The following is an 18,700-nucleotide window of genomic DNA, read 5'->3' on the forward strand; positions in this document are numbered from 1 at the left end:
AATTCACCAGGAGAAGGGAGACGCCATGGCCAGAGGAGGTACTCACTGTAACGGGATGGTCATTCTCCAGCTTTATTATGTCCCCCACTTGGACATTCCTCCATTTGTTCTCCTCAATCCTACAAGAAAACGGGCCTTGAATTTCTGCTCCGAGAGTTTCTCCAAAGTTCTGTTTTGACAACTAAATAAAATAAAGCAAAAGAAACAGGAAGGGCCGGGATGAAGGAAGGCGTGTTGCAGAGGGCGCAGCACATTTGAGCTTCATGCTCTGGGCAGCTGTGAGCAAGCTCTTCTCTTCCGATAAATCTCTCTCCCTAGTGTTTAGCTTTGTTTCTCAAAAGTAGCCACTGTATTTTAAAAACTTTCCTAGGAAATATCAATTCATAGAATCCTCTAGCCCACATGTACTTCAAAGTTTCACAGTGAGGTTTTTAATCTCAGTACCTGGGGTGCAGAGGCAGGAGGACTGTGAGCAAGGCCCGCTTGTTTTACATAGAGAGTTCCGGGCCAGGTAGGGTTACACAGTGAGACCTTGTCTCACAAAATAAAGCTGCACAGGAGACACCTTACCTTCTTCATTTTCAATTAATAACCTGCCTTAGAGGACATGTGTCGATGTGGCACATTCTTTTATTAAAGGGCTAAAATGTACCCTACCATCTGGCTTTATTAATTTTATTTGCTTCTTTTATTGGGTTACCTTTGACCCTTCAAATCCTCATTTCCCATAAAAGGGAGTCTGGTAGTATGACAGGATTCAACAACAATACCAGCGCTCTCTCTCTCTCTCTCTCTCTCTCTCTCTCTCTCTCTCTCTCTCTCTCTCTCTCTCTCTCTCTCTCCCGTAATTCATAAGTCACTTCCTCTCTGTTAAAGGACATGGATGTTTGCATCTGCATGCACACATGCATGCCAGGGCCTCTGGCTAACTCCGAAATTCCCTCTGTGATAAATTCTTCTCCAAAAACTGAGAACAAAAACAAACAAGTACTTGAGCTATCTGAGGGAGTTCGTCTGACTAAATTTATTTGGTCAGAAATTCCTCAGCTTGGTAAGTTTCTAATACACTCAGTTTGGCCTGTTGAAAATAATATTATTCCTTCCCCATTTTAATAGTATTTCACTTTTTTGGTCTTGAGGACTTCAGCCATATAAAACACTGGGGGAAACGGTCCACTCTGAGTATTGAGGGGTCAGATGCCCAAGAGCTTGGACACAGAATGAACAGCCTGATCACAGCTACAGGAGGTCAGTGCCTGGCATGGCTGGCCATGAGAGAAAGGCAGGTGCCCATGGTGACTTTGTCAGGTTTGTGGTTTCTTTCCTCATGTTCCCTTCAAGAAACTCCAACTTCTTCAGAGCTTCCCACCCCTGATACAGATCTGGTACAGATATCGCCCCCTCCATAATTCCTTTTGTCAGACATGACTCTGTAACAGCCTGCCATGCCCCTTATGATAGTTTTCACACGTTGTCTTTTGTGGGAACATGTCTGCCTTGTTCTGGTCTTACCACGATGTAGCTCAGCCGTGGAGCCAGCTCGGATGCTCTCTTGGGCTGGTAAACTGTGCTGGCGCCTGGATGAAGGGCTATGGTAGTGCCACCAGTGAGCCTGGTTAGAATCCACTACGTTCTAAGGGCAGATGTCCCGAGACCGATCACTCTGATAATAGTCACTTGCATATTAATTTCATGCTATGAGTTATCAACTGCTTGGATATATATTTTTTATTTTTATTTTCTCGGGCATCTAAGATAGAGGTCATTTCCACTTTATAGACAAGCCCAGAGGCATCTCAGTCAGTATGGACACTTCGAGGTGTGCTAGAGACATCTACAGGAGAGTGTTTAGGGATCTCTCCTAGCTCACCTCAGAGGGATGTTAAGGCCTAAGTGACTGTTACCTGGCTAGCCTGCTACATAAGCAAACTTCCTCACATTTCTGCTGTTACTAGGAAACTTCCTAATGCCAAGTTGATGACATAGTCTGTTATGTTCTGTGCCCTTGGAAAGCAATCATGACAGAAGTCCATAGAACTGTTTTGTATCGTTACCCACAGTAAGCTCAGACTTGAATTAACCACCCAACAGCACCTCCTGCATCTGTGTCTAAGCTCTTATGATATTTGATTTTATAAGCTGCCCCTGGATGAACCCCAACATAAGAAATATAAGAAACTACTTAAAATAAGACTTCCATTTTGAGTAGTGGTCCAGTAAAATTTAAGTTCCTAAGACCTCCCTGGGAACTGACACCCTACTCGGCAGAAAGAGACATGTATGTGAGTAACTGACATCCTGGTTGGCAAGTTAAGACATGAATGTTAGACAAGACAAGTCCCATTCCACATTTGAGTGCCCTAACAAATGGGAGCAGGTTAAATGTATATCAAGGACATGTTCCTAAAGAAATTCCCTATCCTTAAACCCTGATTGGTGGAATAACTTGGCACAGATGTTTGTATATCTCAGGCTTAAAATAGACTGTAGCACCTCAATTTGGGGTCATGGTTCGGTTTCCAAATCTGGACTGTGGCCCTAGTTGATCAGTCCTGGGGCATGTGTTCAAATACTATCCTTGTCTGAGATCACTGTTTGTATGGTTTATGAAGTGATTCCTAAATCCTATTATTGAGGTCTTGTGTTTGATCCCCAGTATCTCAAAAAGAAAGAACTCAATGAAATAGAAACAAATTCTTTTTAAGTTTGACATGAAGCCCTTTTCACGGTCCTGAATTACCTTTCTAAAGTACCCACCACATCAAGGTTTAGCAATGGTGACCTCTTCCCGGACTGATCCTACCTAACCTGGCTTTCCTAAAATAACATACCTGCCATTCACCAGGATCAACACAGAGCGGTTGTTGACTTGCTGGTCACTTTGGTGTCTTTTCTAAAATCACACAGCAAATATTTAGGAAATAGACAAATAGAGAATCACATGTACAATTTAACGTTTAAAAAGTACTACTCAATGTCATTCTTGTTTGTGATTCCCTCTTCCAGATCTCAAAGCTCTCCTACCATCGAAACCAGGCTAAGATGCTACTGCTCATTGGAAACTAGGAAGGAAGGCATAAAAAGAACTCCAGGAAAAGAAAGAGACCCATCTTTGGGATAAATATAAAAAACAAATACCTAGGAGCTTAAAAACAAGAAACTCAAAGGCTGAGAGAACAGGGCACATGCCAGGCAGCACTAGGGATTACCCCACCCCACCCTGTGCTGTCCAAAGAAACAGGGGCCCACCAAGAAGATCCACAGAAGATATGGGGAATAAAGAGGCCAATAGTCAAAGACCTATGGTAGCAAGAGAACAAACACAGCTCATGTCCCAGTTCACAAGAACCACCTCTTTGGAGGTGGAGCTCTCCCCTGGAGAAGGGTAGGAGTAGGGCAGGGCAGGGCAGGCAGAATATTCCATGATTCTGGATTCTCCCAACATTTATTCTAAAGATCTGAACCAGAAATAGCTGGGTTGCCTTAACATTGGCAAGTTAAGCTTTCAGTTCTCACTAGAAGGAAATGGTAGCAGGGTATGTATGAAGTTCAGAGCTAAAAAGAGTTTATGTAGCTCAGTTTGAGTATCTGAGTTGTGCCTGAAATCTAAACCACTATGTGTAGTAAGCCTGGATTTTACAAAGTTGGGAAATGTCATATTCTTAAACTTTAGTCCACATACTGTCTTGACAAGCTCAGGCCCCTTTGATGACACCACAAGGACAGCTTCCCAAACTCCACTAGTAGGTTTTGCATCCACAGTGATCCCTTACAATTAGCATTGGTGGTGACAGGCCAGTATCTTTTCCCAATGGCAGGAAATGATTAGGCCTTTGGTCCTGCCACAGGGCTTTCTAGAGCTCTTATCTATGCATGCCAAACAGAAGTGGCATTTGGAAAAGGAAACAGGGAGCACTGGAGAAAAAGGGAATGTGGAGGGAGAGAAGAAAGAGTAAGAACTGGAGGAAGAAGGAGCAGGGAACGGGGGGGGGAGGAAGAGAACTATGAGGAGAAAGATGACAGCAAAGCCAGGCAGAGCTAAGGGGCAGGGGCTGGGTTTCTGAGAAGAGAGAGAGGAAGTCTGGAGAAAGACCTAAAGTGATGGAGCAGAAAAAGGCCTGCACTGCCCATTTCTGGCCAAGCAGAAACCACTAGTCTTAGACCTGTGGACGCAATATGGCGTGTGTGATAGATGAGGGAACAAATGTGAGAGACATCTCTCTGGTGAGCACTTCTTGGCACAAGGTAGTTCTGGGAAGTCTTTCTTGCCCCCAGCCCAATTACTAGGTGTAGTGAGGGAAGCCCGGGAAGCCACTTCACCACGTCATCAATGGCGTCCTTCACACCAGTTATGGACAGCACCACGATCAGAGGGATCACGGTTGTGTACCAGGCCAGCGAGGAGATCTGAGGGATCAACTTGAGAAAGAAACACAAGACTGTAAGCTTAAGAAATATAAAGAAGAACATATTTCCCCCCATTCCCTGCCTCTGTTATTTTTTTCTAGGTTTATAATAATAAACCAGTGGCCCTAGTTGTTTTTCGCTGTTGTAACTTTCCTGTATCTCTGAATCCAAAGCAGTTCCCAAAAGAAGAAAAGGCTACAGGTTGCCACAAACATGCAGTCTTAGTCCTAAAGGGAATGAGCCATTTCTTATCCAATAATGAAAGGTATTGGAAAATAGAATGCTAAGAGTTTATATGGCAAGGCCGGAGACATATAGCTCAAAGATCAAGAGCACTGGATACTCTTTCTGAGGACCTAGGTTCAAGCCCTAGCACCACATATTCTAGAAGTTCTGATGCCCTCTTTTTTATGCACCAGGCATGCATGTGGCATAGAAATTCATACATGTAGGCAGAACACCCATACACAAGCATAAAAGACAGTGGGTATGGGAAATCCACGTACTGTCTCACACCTTCAGTACAAGGGTAAGTGAGATCTGTCTTCTCCTCTCAACATGGACTCCCTCTGTGGATTCCTTTCCTTGTGCTGGCTTGCTTATATTCTATACAATTCTTTCCCCTTGGTATGTGTCAACTTCCTATCACAGAGGCTGGATGAGAAAGAGGAATATCGTTGTAGTTAGGGTTGTAGTGAAGAATCTGTGGTTTCCTATGATCAAGGTGAACTGTGTCCATACAGCCATAATGGAGGAGCTCCCTTCCCATGGGACTCCATCGTTGTGTCTCCATACAGAGGCTTGCCTCACACTGGCTAATCCTGACTTCTGCTACTCTAGGGAACTGGCAGAGACTCCAGCCAGCCATTTGCCAATGTCAAAATGCAGAGGGTGTCTCCTAGTCTAGGTACTGAGAATACAGCCTGAGCCCAAGGCAGATTAGGACACACTGCAAATGTCTTAGCAGTCATACCTGTAGGAACAGCAAGATGAGGAAATAGGCGTTTGCAAGTCTCCGGAACTGTTCAAACAGGTTCACGGGCAGGAAGTTAAAGAAACTATACTTTGATGTCTTGATGGAATTGTCCTATGGGTAAATTACACATAACAATAACAACAAAAGCAAGCATAAGCAGAACAACAAGACAGCTCAAAACTGGTTCATCTGTTTGTTCCCGCAACCTCCAGGATATGATTGAATGTAGGTTATGTATTAAACATGTGGCAGGAACTACAATACAAAGGCAAAGGAGATGGGGCAACAGGTACTGGGGAGAGAGGATCAACATTTTTGTAATTGTATTTTAATTCCCACATATGTTATATACGGTGAATGTCACCAAACTCACTTTACATTTAAATGGATTAACTCAAGACTGGAGAAATCACACAACTTGTATGATGTTTCAAGGTGAGGAACGGGCAACTATAATCAAACCTGATACCTGAACCTAGCTTCCTGTTTTGTTTGACAGAGAGAGAGAGAGAGAGAGAGAGAGAGAGAGAGAGAGAGAGAGAGAGAGAGACTGCTCCACTACCACACTGTGAGCATTATACCACGACCTATAGCTCAGAAACAATAGGTCAATACCCTGCAAAAATCACAAATATATATGCCATGTATATTTTCATATACTTAGAATGACGTGTACACATGGTGTGTTTGAGTGTGTGTGTGTGTGTGTGTGTGTGTGTGTGTGTGTAAATACTAACATGCAGGAGCATTTTTTGAAGTTGGATGCGGTGTTACGTGCCTGTAATTCTAGCTCTCAGAGGGCTGAAGAAGGAGGCTTTGAGTTTAGGACTAGCTTGGGTTACATGGCAAGACCTTCTTTCAGAAGCCAAGCTGAGCCAAGGAAAACAAAACCGTTAAGTGTGAATAAGGCAGGCGGAAATACCCCAAATGGTCATTTAGAAGGAACTGTTTAAAGCTAAATCTGAAGAGGAAATCCTATGTAACTGTTCTCATGAAATTAGGACCCTGAAAACCATTAGGGTCCAGAATAGTGTAAAAATATGAAGAAATATTTTTAGTCACATCTCCTTTATGGACTGAGGAGGCACCAATGAGTCCGTGAGAAACTCTCCACAGTGGCTCCTATAAGGGAGCGGCTGTGAGCAAAGATGGCTGCTGGAGCGCGGCTTTACACTACATGTGGTATTTTATGAATTACTTCAGAAACAAAAAAAAATGAAAAAAACCCAGGAAATTAGAGAAAATCATTAATAGGTAGTTTTTAAAAAATACAGAAGGCTAACACAAAGAGATTATTAATTTCACACAAAAGTTTAAAAAACAAAATACCATTTTCACCTAAGAGCTGGCAAGGATGGGCAGGACCGACCATACCTACAACCAGCACAGGAATGGCACGCTTGCAGCCATAGCTGTTCACATTGGGAGGGTTGGTGGATGGCAGCAATCTGAAGCCAGCGTGGGCTACAAAATGAGATCGTATCTCAGAAGAATTATACAAAAACAAACTAGTTTGGCAGAGATGTGAAGTGAGTGGTTTTCTTTGGTACACAGAAATAAAGACTGATGTAATATTTTTGGAAGGTCTTTTGCAAAAATGTGTCACAGTTTTTTAATATGTTTACCTTTAGGCCTAGTCAATTCACCTGCAGAAAGCTCATCCTAGATACAAACCCAGATGTGCCAACTGACTGATATGCACCACCAAACTCACTCAGGACCGTTACCGGAGAAAACGCTGCCGAGGTTGAAATGTTCAGCAGCAGAGGTGGCTAAGTTAAGGTTCATCAATAGAATGGGAAAGGGCACAGCCTGTGCATAGATGGACCCAACATGTGTATGCTGTCATCGATGTGTAAGTGAACAGAGAGCTGTGGAGGGATCGTGAGAAACACTATAACGTGTCTTTTCTAGGAGTTACCCATAAATACAAAATCCTAGAAGAGATGTGTTTTCTGGAGTGAAGGACTCTGAGTTGGTTTTGGCTTCTGAGCCCTCAGTGCACCACTTACAATAGAGGAGTTTAAACTGGAATTTTTGCTGTAGTTTCTGTATCAGCGAGGAGTTCCTCCCATCCCTCACAAGGAGAATGTAGAGAACACCAGCCCCTGAGGAAACAGTGACTGGAGACGTACCGGATACTCAAAAAGAGAGTTGAACCTTCTATTGTTGGCCTGCAAAATCCTTTCTTCTGAAAGAAAAGGAGAGACACAATGAGAACATCCCCTTAGGTAAGCCGGATGCTGTGCTAGCGAAGACCTCAGCAGCTCCTCACACCTTCTTGCTGAGGTATCTGTTTTGAAACAAATCTTGGGTGTTGGGAGTGCCTCACGGTCAGTAGAGTGCTTGTCCCATGGGGAGAAGCTCCATTTGAGCCCCTTTCTGCACCAACCAGTATGGTGGTGTAAGTGTGAATTCCAGCAGTTGAGAAATGGTAGCAGAAGGATCAGAATTCTTGTTCAAGGCCATGCTCACTTTCATAGTTCAAAACCACCCCGGCACACATGGGACCCTGTTTCAAAAATAAATAAAAAGTAAATAAAAAAATAAAATGGGGGGTTGGGGATTTAGCTCATCGGTAGAGTGCTTGCCAGCTGGGGGGGGGGGATGCCTGGCTGGGCAGGAGTGAGGTATTGTAAATGCTTTTGATCTTAGCGCTTGAAGGCTGAGGCAGGAGGTTATTAGGTTGGAGGCGAGCCTGAGCTATATAGTGAGGCCCTGACTCAAGCTGCCCCTCACTTTCTTGCCACAAGAAAGGGCCAGGGATGTTGCTTGGTTGTTTGCCCAGTAGGCATGAGGCACTGAGTTCAGTCCTTAGCATCATGTAACACTGGGCATGGTGGCACACACACAGGGGCTGGAGACAGACGGATCAAACGTTCAAGGGAGGTGAATAAGGACTTATATTAAACAGTAAACATAAGCAAGCATGATGATTCTGTGGATTGTGATGTTCTAACAAAGTAATCAAATCTCTCTGTGTGCTGGGCATTGCTCATAAAAACCAAACAAAACCAAACAAGCAAACAAAACCCTCCAAACAACTTGTAGATCATCAGATGCTCCAGAGGCCTGGACTTCTGATTTCCTTTAAGTAGGAGAGTTGAGCCAAGCCTTATGGGGCCCAACAATGTCTAGGTGAGGTAGTATAAGAGCTAAGTGGATTGAGCTGGTGTCTGCTCATCTGGGATGACCTCCCTTTGTCTCTGAGGAGAAAGCTCCACATTACTTAGCATCCCAGAAGTCTTCTGTGTTGACAATGCCACGAGAAGAAAAAAGAGGTTCTCTCCAACACAATTGTTCAGTAAACTTATATTAATAAACCATCACTGAGCTTCTGTGGTACAGAAGCTAGATGTGTTAGCTGTGTGGAGTAGGGAAAACTGAGTAAGAGAGTCCTAGGCCTCAGAAGTCCCAGAGACCTGGGGTGGGGGAAGCCCTCAGGAGTCAATGCTGGTGGCCTTAGCCAAGACGCATAATAGTGGGGACATGGGACCTGAAGATGCCACCTTCTGTAGCCAGGCAGGAACCTCACTGGAGGAATAAGAACACCAACCCACCCACAGAACTTCTGACCTAAAATTTTTCCTGTCTAAAAGAAATGCAGGGACAAAGATGGAGCAGATTCTGAAGGAATGGCCAACCAATAACCAGCCCAACTTGAGACTAACCCCATGACACTGTTAATGATAATCTATTATGCTTGCAGACAAGAAGCTAGTGTAACTGGTTTTTGAGAGGACCCTGCAGCTGACTGAAACAGATGCAGATACCCACAGCCAAACATTGGACAGAGGTCAGGTACCCTTATGGAATAGTTGGGGATAGTATTGAAGACCCTGAAGTAACTCCACGGGAAGACCAATAGAGTCAACTAATCTGAACCCTTGGGAGTTCCCAGGGACTGAGCCACCAACCAAAGGGCACACACTGGTTAGACCCAGGCCCCTGGTACATATGTAGCAGATGTGCAGCTTAGTCTCTGTGTGGGTCCCCAACAACTGGAGCAGGGGCTGTCCCTAAAGCTGTTGTCTGTCGGTGGAATCTGTTCCCCAACAGGGCTGCCTTGTCTGGCCTCAGTGAGAGAGGATGTGCCTACCCTGACAGAAACTTGATGCAGCAAGGTGGGAGGAAACTAGGGGGCCCACCTCTCAGAGGAGAAAGGAATGGGAGATTCGGGGAGTGATTCTGTGGGGCAGCAATTGGGATGTAAAAAAAAGTGTCCTGGGCTGGGACTTTGTGTAAGAATGCATCTACAAACTACAATATCTGGTAAAAACATCTTATGAAAACCAGAAATGGTAAGTGGTAAGTCTGTTAATGTATATATGTATATGTGTGTATATATTTATATAGACATCCACACATACAGTTGTTCCTCTGTATTTATCTGTGGAGTTGGTTTCAGGTCTCCATGGATACTAAATTCATTAAAGTCCTACCTAACATAATATGTGCTCTATGTAATTTTCATGTGATCTATGTAACCTTCCTTCAAATTTCAGATCATCTCTGATGTAAGCATAACACTCAACCGAATTTACATGCTATTTATGTATCATTAAACTATAGTGTTTGGAGAATCATGACAAGAAAAAAATTCCCTAACTATTTAGTACAGATGCATTTTTTTCCGGATATTTTCAATCATGGTTGAACCATGGATTTGGAACCCGCTGATATGGATGGTAGATTATATAGTACATGTCTATTGATAGCTAATCACTGGAAATCTATGCACTAATGAAGTAGTCCTGTAGTATTTCAATTCTTCCATAGCTCAACAAGCATTGTGAAATTCTGGCAGGGGTCAGGAGGCCCTCTTTACTTCTAATGCTGTCAGATAGCCGTGTTCAGACTCCTACAAACACCCAATACACAGGGTAGTGGCACATGCAAGCATCTCCAGGGCGGTGGGGGAGCGGATGCAGGTGGATGTGGAAGTTACAGGAGGGAATGCCTGCGCTTGTCCAGATAGCACACAGACTTCCCGGCTCTCGTCAGCCTGCACATTACACCAGGTGACGCTGAGTTAGGCTGGAGGTTGACACTGCTGCTAAGCCTTCCACTTTTACTAATTACCAGGCGACTTCTCCACAGGGCCCACTCCCTCAGAGAGCAGGCCTAACGCCACTCTCCTCTTAGTGGTGCTGGGTTCACGTTGAAGCTCTCCTGGCTCTCTAAGAATCTTCCTGGCTCATGGCTCTAAAAGTTAGAAATGCATTTCCCTTCTTAGTTTTCAAAGATTCCATACTAGGCTACGGGCCCCACTGATCCTGAACTCACTCAATTATTGTCCCACTGGGGAATATTTGGCAGTATGTGCTAGGAAGATCTCTCTATCTACTGTCTGTCTGTCAGTCTAATCTATCTATCTAATAGTGTGTGTGTGTATGTGTGTGTGTGTGTGTGTGTGTGTGTGTGTGTGTGTGTGAAAGAGAGAGAGATAGAGAGAGAGAGGGAGAGGGGGGAGATTATATAACTCCTGCTGGCCTCAACCCTGAAAGCCTCCTGTCTCTGACTTCCAAGTTAAGGTCTGGGATTATAACTGTGCTGCCAGTCAGCCGAGACTCACTTTTTGAGGTTGCACATAGTAATAATGAGATCATGTAGCACTTAGTTTTCCTTGCCTGGCTCATTTAGTTACATAATGTTCTTCATTTTCATCCATGTTGTCATAAATGACAAGCTTTTTTTTTTTTTTTTAATATGGCTGACAAGTATCCTGGTTATTAAGGCTAAGGCAAAGATCAGAGAAGCTTTGGGAAGTGCTAATTAAAGGGTCCAAATGTTTAGATACAAGGAAGAAGTTCAAGACATCCATTGCTGATACAATATCTGTAGTTGATAATATTTTGCATCATTGAGAGTAAGTTTTAAGAACTCTCACCAAAAGAAAAAAAAGACTATGCAGGGTAATGATTGTTAATTAGCATGATTTGCTCATTCTAAAATGTACATCTGTATCTTAAAATATCATGTATACAGTAAATGATGCACAATTTTTACTCTTCCTTTCAAATATGGAAATTATAGTTTTGTTGCTGCTTATCTTTTGTAATTTCTTTTCTTTTTTTGAGGCAGGGTGTCACTAGTCCAGACTCCTGGCACAGGCAAGTCCACGGCTCCAGCATCACTGGCCTGGAACTACAGTCAGAACTACCATGCTTGGCTAATCCTTTTTTCCCCTTTCTTTAAATCTCAGCATACCACTGCTCAGTTCAGCTCAAAGGCCCTGGATTTCATGAAAACCTGTTGAATGAGCACACCCACGAATGAAAAGATGCTTACAGACATGTCCAGTCAAACTGAGGTCAGATTTCTGTGAAGAGGACCCTCTGCCCATGGGAAGACCCACATAACCACAGAGCAGCCAGGCTGAATCTCGAACCCTCACAGTCTTGCTGTGCCTCTAGCCCAACATCCTCAGAGCTTCACTGATTTTCTGTGAGCTCAGGGAAAACACGGGGCGAGTGTTAGAAGATTAGGTCCTGCTGGAGTGTGGCAGAGCACATGCCTAGGTTCAATTCCCAGCACTATTAATAAAGAATAAAAATAAAACAAAGAAAAGGCCCTAAGGGAAATAAAAATGTCATAAAAGAAAAAAATCTTATTTTATTAAGCAGAGTTCGTGGAAAGCTGGTAGGATCCAGCTGGTGGCACATCTGTTATCCCCACACTTTGGAGGCTGGGGAGGAAAGATGGGGAACTGAGGTCAATCTGGGTTAAAAATGAGAGTCTGTCTTGAAAAACAAATGAACAAATAAGTCAATTGGTCTGTGGAGCATGATTCAGGACTTGCTGGAACAGAGGTGAGCTGCCCCCCCCCCCTTATGTGACCTAGTGAAGACCCTTTCCTCTCTGGGGCAGAAGTAGACAGAAACAACCATAGTGATTCCCACAGAAGGCAGGAGGGATGCTGCTCACCATCCCGACCTCATTCAGAATGTAGGGCCAGTGACGGCTCATCAGTGTGGTAAAGGTAAATCAGTCTTGTTAGACATGTTGTCATGGCTGCCCAGCCACAAAACTTTCCCAGAGAGGGAAACTAGGATCTGGGAACATTATAACACAGGGCCCTTAGAAAGAAAGGGCCTAGATGACAGCAATACAGTCATTTAACTGTCTGTCAATGGGCTTAACACTTTAGGAGAGGGGCAGGGAGAGAGAGACAGAGATGGAGAGAATGGGGGGCGGGGGAGGACAGAGAGATGGTGGAGGGGAGCTACATCTTTTTAAATCCTGAAGAAAAAGAAACAGCAGTGTGAGGGAAAGCAGAATCAGATTTCAGAGAAACAATTCCTTTAAAATAATCAGACTTATTTCTAAAGAAAAGAATAATTGCAGGTCTAGCAACTTCAGACGGCTGGGTAATTCACACAGCACAGAGTGCACCCACTTAGACTGTATAATCCAGTGGCTTTAGTGTTTCACAGGGTTCTGTAACCTAAATGTCTATTTTTTGTGTGTTTATTTAAATGTTCTACTGGACTGTATTCTAGTTCTTATATTTTTGGTTGTGAGCCTAGCCTTTAACGGCTGAGTCATCTCTCCAGCCCCTGTATTCTAGTTCTAATGCTGTTTAACTCCTTTAAAATGTTTATTCTGTGTGTATGGGTGCTTTGTCTGCACGTGTGTCTGTGTGTTATGTGCATGTCTGGTGAGAGTCCTGGATCCCCGGAACTGAGATTACAGATGGTTGTACGGTGCTGCCTGGGTACTGGGGATTGAACCCGGGTCCTCTGAGGAACAGCACACGCTCTCACCCTCTGTGGTACCTCTAGCCCTGTGATGAGCTTTGTCCAAATGCCATGTTCTCCTCCTCCTCTTCCTCCTCCTCCTCTTCTTCCTCCACCTCCTCCTCCTCCATTGTTTTCTCCTACCTTCTGTCTCTCACTGTCTAACCTTTCCATTTATTTCCCCTTTGTGACTACACTGGGCTTTTTTTAATTACTCAAAGTAATATGAAATACATTTTCACTGTAGAAGCCTCCAAAACAAAATTATTTGGAAAAAGATGTAAAGTTTCTTCTGTGTCCTCCATGCCTCCTCACTAAAACCAACTGTGCCCTGTGAAGACCGAGGAGAACTGAAATCAGGCAGGCACACGAAAATCTGTATACACATATGTGATGTAACAGTAGCCAAAAAGTACACTAATGACAATGCCTTTTTACTGAAAGACACACTATGGCAAGTGTCTACAATAGTGTCACAGACCACAGCGACACCACAGAAATGCTATGCTGCAGCAGAGAGTGACCTTGAGAACAGTAAGTGAGAGACGCCAGTTTCAAGTACACACATGCTGTGACCCAATGGCTCTGTGTGTGCTGTTAGGTACTAACCCAGGGCCTGGCACACACTCAGCGAGTGCTTGCCCACTGGGCACAGAGAAACTAAGATGTGTCCAAGAGGACAGAGCAAGTAGCCAAGTCAAGATTTAGGCTGGAGAGAAAGTACAGTGTGACTTTTAATCAGCAAATTAACTTCATCCTCTGCACTTTACCCATTCTTAAAAGGAACCCTAAGTCTGAAAGGACATTTTGGCTTGCTTTTTTAAATTCCACATCAAAAGTTTCCTTTTTTACAAGCCACGCAGCTCCACTCTGAAGGACAGCAGTTGCGCTCCCTCCTGCACCCTTTACTGCTTTGGCCTACCCGTGACTTCAGGAAGTGATACTGGAATCCTTCCTAGCACCAGCCAGACACAACTGTCCACACAAAGATGGTGCTAAGTAGCTCAGCTTTTTTTTTTTTTACATTGCCCTCCTTTTAATGAAAAGCAGTTATAAAAGATGAGAAGAGGGAAAGAAATGGCCTTTTTCCTGGTGAATTTCTAAATACTGGAAAAGCATTAAAATAAAATTTAAACTACTGAGATTAGAATTCTCATATAGCAAAACTGGAATCTTGTGCTTAGAAGCATGAAGTATTTTCTGCCGCAAAATGCATTTCTTTTCCTGGTCATTTCTTGGTGTGCTGCTATTTTGATTGGTAAGTTGACTGAGTCTGTCATATACATGCATGTGCTTACATACAGGCGAACACACACACACAGACAAACACACACACATGCACAGGAACACACCTACATAGGAACACACACAGGAACACACACACACACACACCACACATGAATAGACACATGAATATACACATCAACACACAAACACGTACATGAATATACACATGAACACAAACACACACACACACACACACACACATGAATATACACAGGACCACACACACATACAGGAACACATACATGAACATACACAGGAACATACACTCACACATATACACACACACACACACAGGAACACACACACACCACACATGAATACACACATGAATATACACGTCAACACAAACATACACACAGGAACATACATGAATATACACATCAATACCCAAACACACACATGAACACACATGAACAAACACACACACTTTTCAGAGGCAGCGGTGAGAAGGTGCAGACTTTTCTGGGGTCACCTACCTTCTTCATTCTGTCTTTGGTCATTCTCTCTCTCATACATTGCAGAGCAGAACCAGCTACAATCCCATAGAATCTCTGTAAGGAAACGAAGGGGCTGGAGTGAGGCCTTCCACGCCGTACGATCTCATCCTGACAAATGCTTAAGAAACTTGCAACTCCATCTCTGAAGCCCAAAACAATCTACCTCTCTCACATATGACTAGCTTTTAAAATTCACTGCATTACCCTCATTATAAAGAGAGTTTCAGAGCTTGGGAAACAGGCTTCTTGGCAAGCAAGCCTATAGATGACTACAGTCTGTCAGGAGAAGAAATCATCAGAAACCACTGGGTAATAATTTAGTGCAGTTCTGGGCTTATACCTAATCCACCAGTCTCCAGAGCCAAGGTTAGCTGTATAGATTTTTATCCAGTAGAGATACAACTATTTTATCCTGAGGTAAAAGGTAACTCCAAAGGCTGTGGCATATCGCAGCACATTACTCACTTTATATTCAGTTTAGAAATCTTCGTATTTCTTTTTATTTATTTGAGGTAGTGTCTTGTTATGTAGCCCAGGCTGGCCTTGAATTTCTAACCCTCTTGCTTCTGTCTTCTTACATTTCTTTTTTTCTTTTTTTTTTAATTGGATATTTTTTATTTACATTTCAAATATTATTTCCTTTCTCAGTTTCCTGGCCATAAGCCCCCAACCACCCTCTTTCCTGCCCCTCTGACATTCCCCTGCACTGGGGGATCCAGCCTTGGCAGGACCAAGGGCTTCTCCTTCCTTTGGAGCCCAACAAGGCCATCCTCTGCTACATATGCAGCTGGAGCCATGGGTCTGTCCATGTGTACTCTTTGGGTGGTGGTTTAGTCCCAGTGAGCTGTGGTTGGTTGGCATTGTTGTTCTTATGGGGTTGAAAGCCCCCTTTAGCTACTTCAATCCTTTCTCTAACTCCTCCAATGGGGAACATTTCTTTATTGAACAGTTTATACATATTTAGCTCCTAAATTGTCACTTTAACTGATATCTTACTGGTTATCTCATTAGTTAAGTAAAACAATTACCACCTCCTCCTCCTCCTCTTCCTCCTCCTCCTCCTCCTCCTCCTCCTCCTCCTCCTCCCTTCTCCTCCCTTCTTCTGCTTCTTAACAATACTAAGGATTGAAACCAGGGTCTCAGACATACTAGGCAAATACTACCACTGAGCTGTATCACCAGACTTTTTTCTTCTTCTCTTTCTTTTGCTAAGTTTCCCAGGCTGACCTTGAACTTACACTGTAGCCCAGACAGGCCTCCTCAGTAGTAGTAGATGTCTTCTACATCTGCCTTTTACATCAATTAATTATTTAATTAGTGTGTGCATCGCGGTTGTAAACTCAGAGAACGACTTGCGGGAGTTGGTCCTCTCCTTCTACCACATGGGTTCTGGGGTTCTAATTAACGTCATCAGGCTTGGTGGCAAACACCTTTAGCCACCGAGCCATCTTGCTGGCCAGTCATCTGTCCTTTCAGATGAAAATCATGTTTGTTTTAAGTTTTTGAAAATTGTAGCTTGTCATCTTTTAGGCTTGTATGTTCTTGGCCACATCCTTCTCCATCTGCCACAGTTTGAATATGAAATGCCCTCCGTGGCTCGTGTGCTGAGCGCTTGATGCTGCTTTAGGAGCTCCTGGGAAGTCTAGAAGTGGGGCCTTGCGGGAAGGAGGCTGCTGGGAAGAGGTATAAGGGTGACCCAGGCCCCAGGCCTTTCTTGCTCTTTACTCCTTATTACTCCTCTGCACAGGCTCCTGCTTCCATGGCACCTTGGCCAAGCAGCCATGGACCAAAGACTCTTTTCCCTTAAGATATATACTTCAGACATTGTCTCTCGGGTATGAGAAAACTGACACACTACTTTTTAACCCAACAATAAAATGTATTTATTCTAACCAGTTTCTTTGAGGTCCCACAAGTTACCACATAGATGAGCCAAGATTAGGAATCTATGTGAAAAGACATAAAAATTTAGTTGTAAAATCATAGGAAATGAAATGTTGAGTATTTTGACAAATTAGTGAATGCAAGCTTCCTATAAAAGTCTCCCAATTTTTAGTTTTAATAATTTTTATTATCACATGTGTATGCACATGTGTGCATGCCATGGCATGTATGTGGAGGTCAGAGACTTACGAGAGTCAGTTCTCTCCTTCCACCATGTGATCCCAGGGATGGAACACAGGTTGGCAGCCAGCCCCAAGTATCAACATTTTTATAAAGAAAATGTGCAAGTCAAATAAAACTTGCATGGACTATAAATCTTTAGTCCATCCTCTAGAGTAGAGCTCTTAGGCTTGGCAGCAGACTCTGTTTAATAATAGCAATTCTGAGACATGGTTCTTGATGTACTGCATCCATTCCCTGAGAGTTTTCATCTCCTGTATTGGTTACATTTTTATAGGTCTACTGTTCATGCTCCATAATGAGGTACCATGACCAACGTGATTTATAGAAGAATGTGTGTGGGGAGCCGACTTGCCTGAGACCCCAACATTGAGCTAATTAGGACAGAAAAAGAACATATGAAAGTTCACCTAAAGGACAAGCTCAGTGGAAAAAACCTAATGTTCTAGCTAAACTGCCAATACCAACCTGGTGGTCAGCGTTGCTCAGTAGCAAGGCTTGCCAGAAGTGCTGATACAAATCTGGTGGTCCAACAGGTTTGCCAAGCGGAGGCCCCTGACCTTTTGTTTGGAGCTAGCTCCATACAGACCTAAGGCTCGTGACCTTTGCAAAAGACAGCTTCCTGCAGACCCCTACAGACCCACGGCTTGTGACCTTTTGCTGAAAGCCAATTTCCTACAGAGCCACGGACTGTGACCTTCTGCTAGGGGCCAACTTCCTACAAGACCTAAGCCAACATCCCCAGGAGTGAGCCAACTACCTTACTGGCTAGTACACCAAGGTGTCCCGGCCCCCTGAAGACGTCCTCCTCCCCTTGTCTTGCTGCTGTATATAACCAGAGCCTGCAAGCATCAAACTTGTCGCCTTGATCAGATTCTCGTCTTGGCGTCTTTCTTCATGTCTCTTGTCCCCCATTCTCTTCCAGGTACCCTCTGGACGCTCGTTGACTGTCCTGCAGGACAGGACAAATGTGCTTAGGGGTATGCAAGAGGCAGGGCATCGAGTGGATACTGGGATGCCATGAGTCCTTTTAAACCTCAACGTAACCCACAGGGACACATCTCCAATAAGACCACACCTCCTAATCCTTGCCAAACAGTTCCGCCAATTGGAACCAAACACTCAAACACATGAGCCTATAGGGGCCTTCTTTCATTCTCATTCAGGACACCACACCTCCGTGGTAGCCTTCCTGAATGGAGAATTAATGTGATGGTGTGGGCCAGTGCGGTGACTCAACAGGTCCGGTTCCTGCTGTCAAGCTTAGAAGACCTGAAAGAACCCAGGTCCTCAACATTGTCCCACCTTCCACACACATGTGTACACATACACACAGACAAAATTAATAAGTAAATATATTAAAAGGCTTGGGGGCTGGATGCTCAGCAGTTAAATGCTTTGCTTATCTAGCACAGGACTGGAGTCTGGTTCCTAGCACCCACATCAGGTGGTTCACAATTGCCTACAACTCCAGCTCCAGGGGATCCTATGCCTCCTGGCCTCTGTGGATACCGTCCCCCCCCACACACACCCTCACACACACCCACACACACACACACCCCACACACACACACACACACACACACACACACACCCCACACACACACACCCCCGCATGCACACACACACACCCCACACACACAAACAAACACATAACACACCCACACCAA

At 44.0% G+C, this 18,700-nt stretch overlaps 1 protein-coding gene across 1 annotated transcript in view; it reads right to left on the reverse strand.

Annotated features, from left to right (window-relative positions):
• Window positions 1-18,700, reverse strand: part of LOC116891124 (phospholipid-transporting ATPase FetA) — a 110,060-nt gene that overhangs the window by 72,645 nt on the left and 18,715 nt on the right. The window contains exons 3-8 of the mRNA XM_032891849.1: window positions 14,886-14,960; window positions 7,519-7,574; window positions 5,381-5,494; window positions 4,321-4,419; window positions 2,832-2,893; window positions 47-119 (exon numbers count right to left, since the gene is read on the reverse strand). Coding sequence (XP_032747740.1) covers window positions 47-119; window positions 2,832-2,893; window positions 4,321-4,419; window positions 5,381-5,494; window positions 7,519-7,574; window positions 14,886-14,960 — 479 coding nt within the window. The remainder of the gene's footprint in view (window positions 1-46; window positions 120-2,831; window positions 2,894-4,320; window positions 4,420-5,380; window positions 5,495-7,518; window positions 7,575-14,885; window positions 14,961-18,700) is intronic.

Source organism: Rattus rattus, chromosome 1 (assembly GCF_011064425.1).
Source record: "Rattus rattus isolate New Zealand chromosome 1, Rrattus_CSIRO_v1, whole genome shotgun sequence".
Taxonomy (NCBI): domain Eukaryota; kingdom Metazoa; phylum Chordata; class Mammalia; order Rodentia; family Muridae; genus Rattus; species Rattus rattus.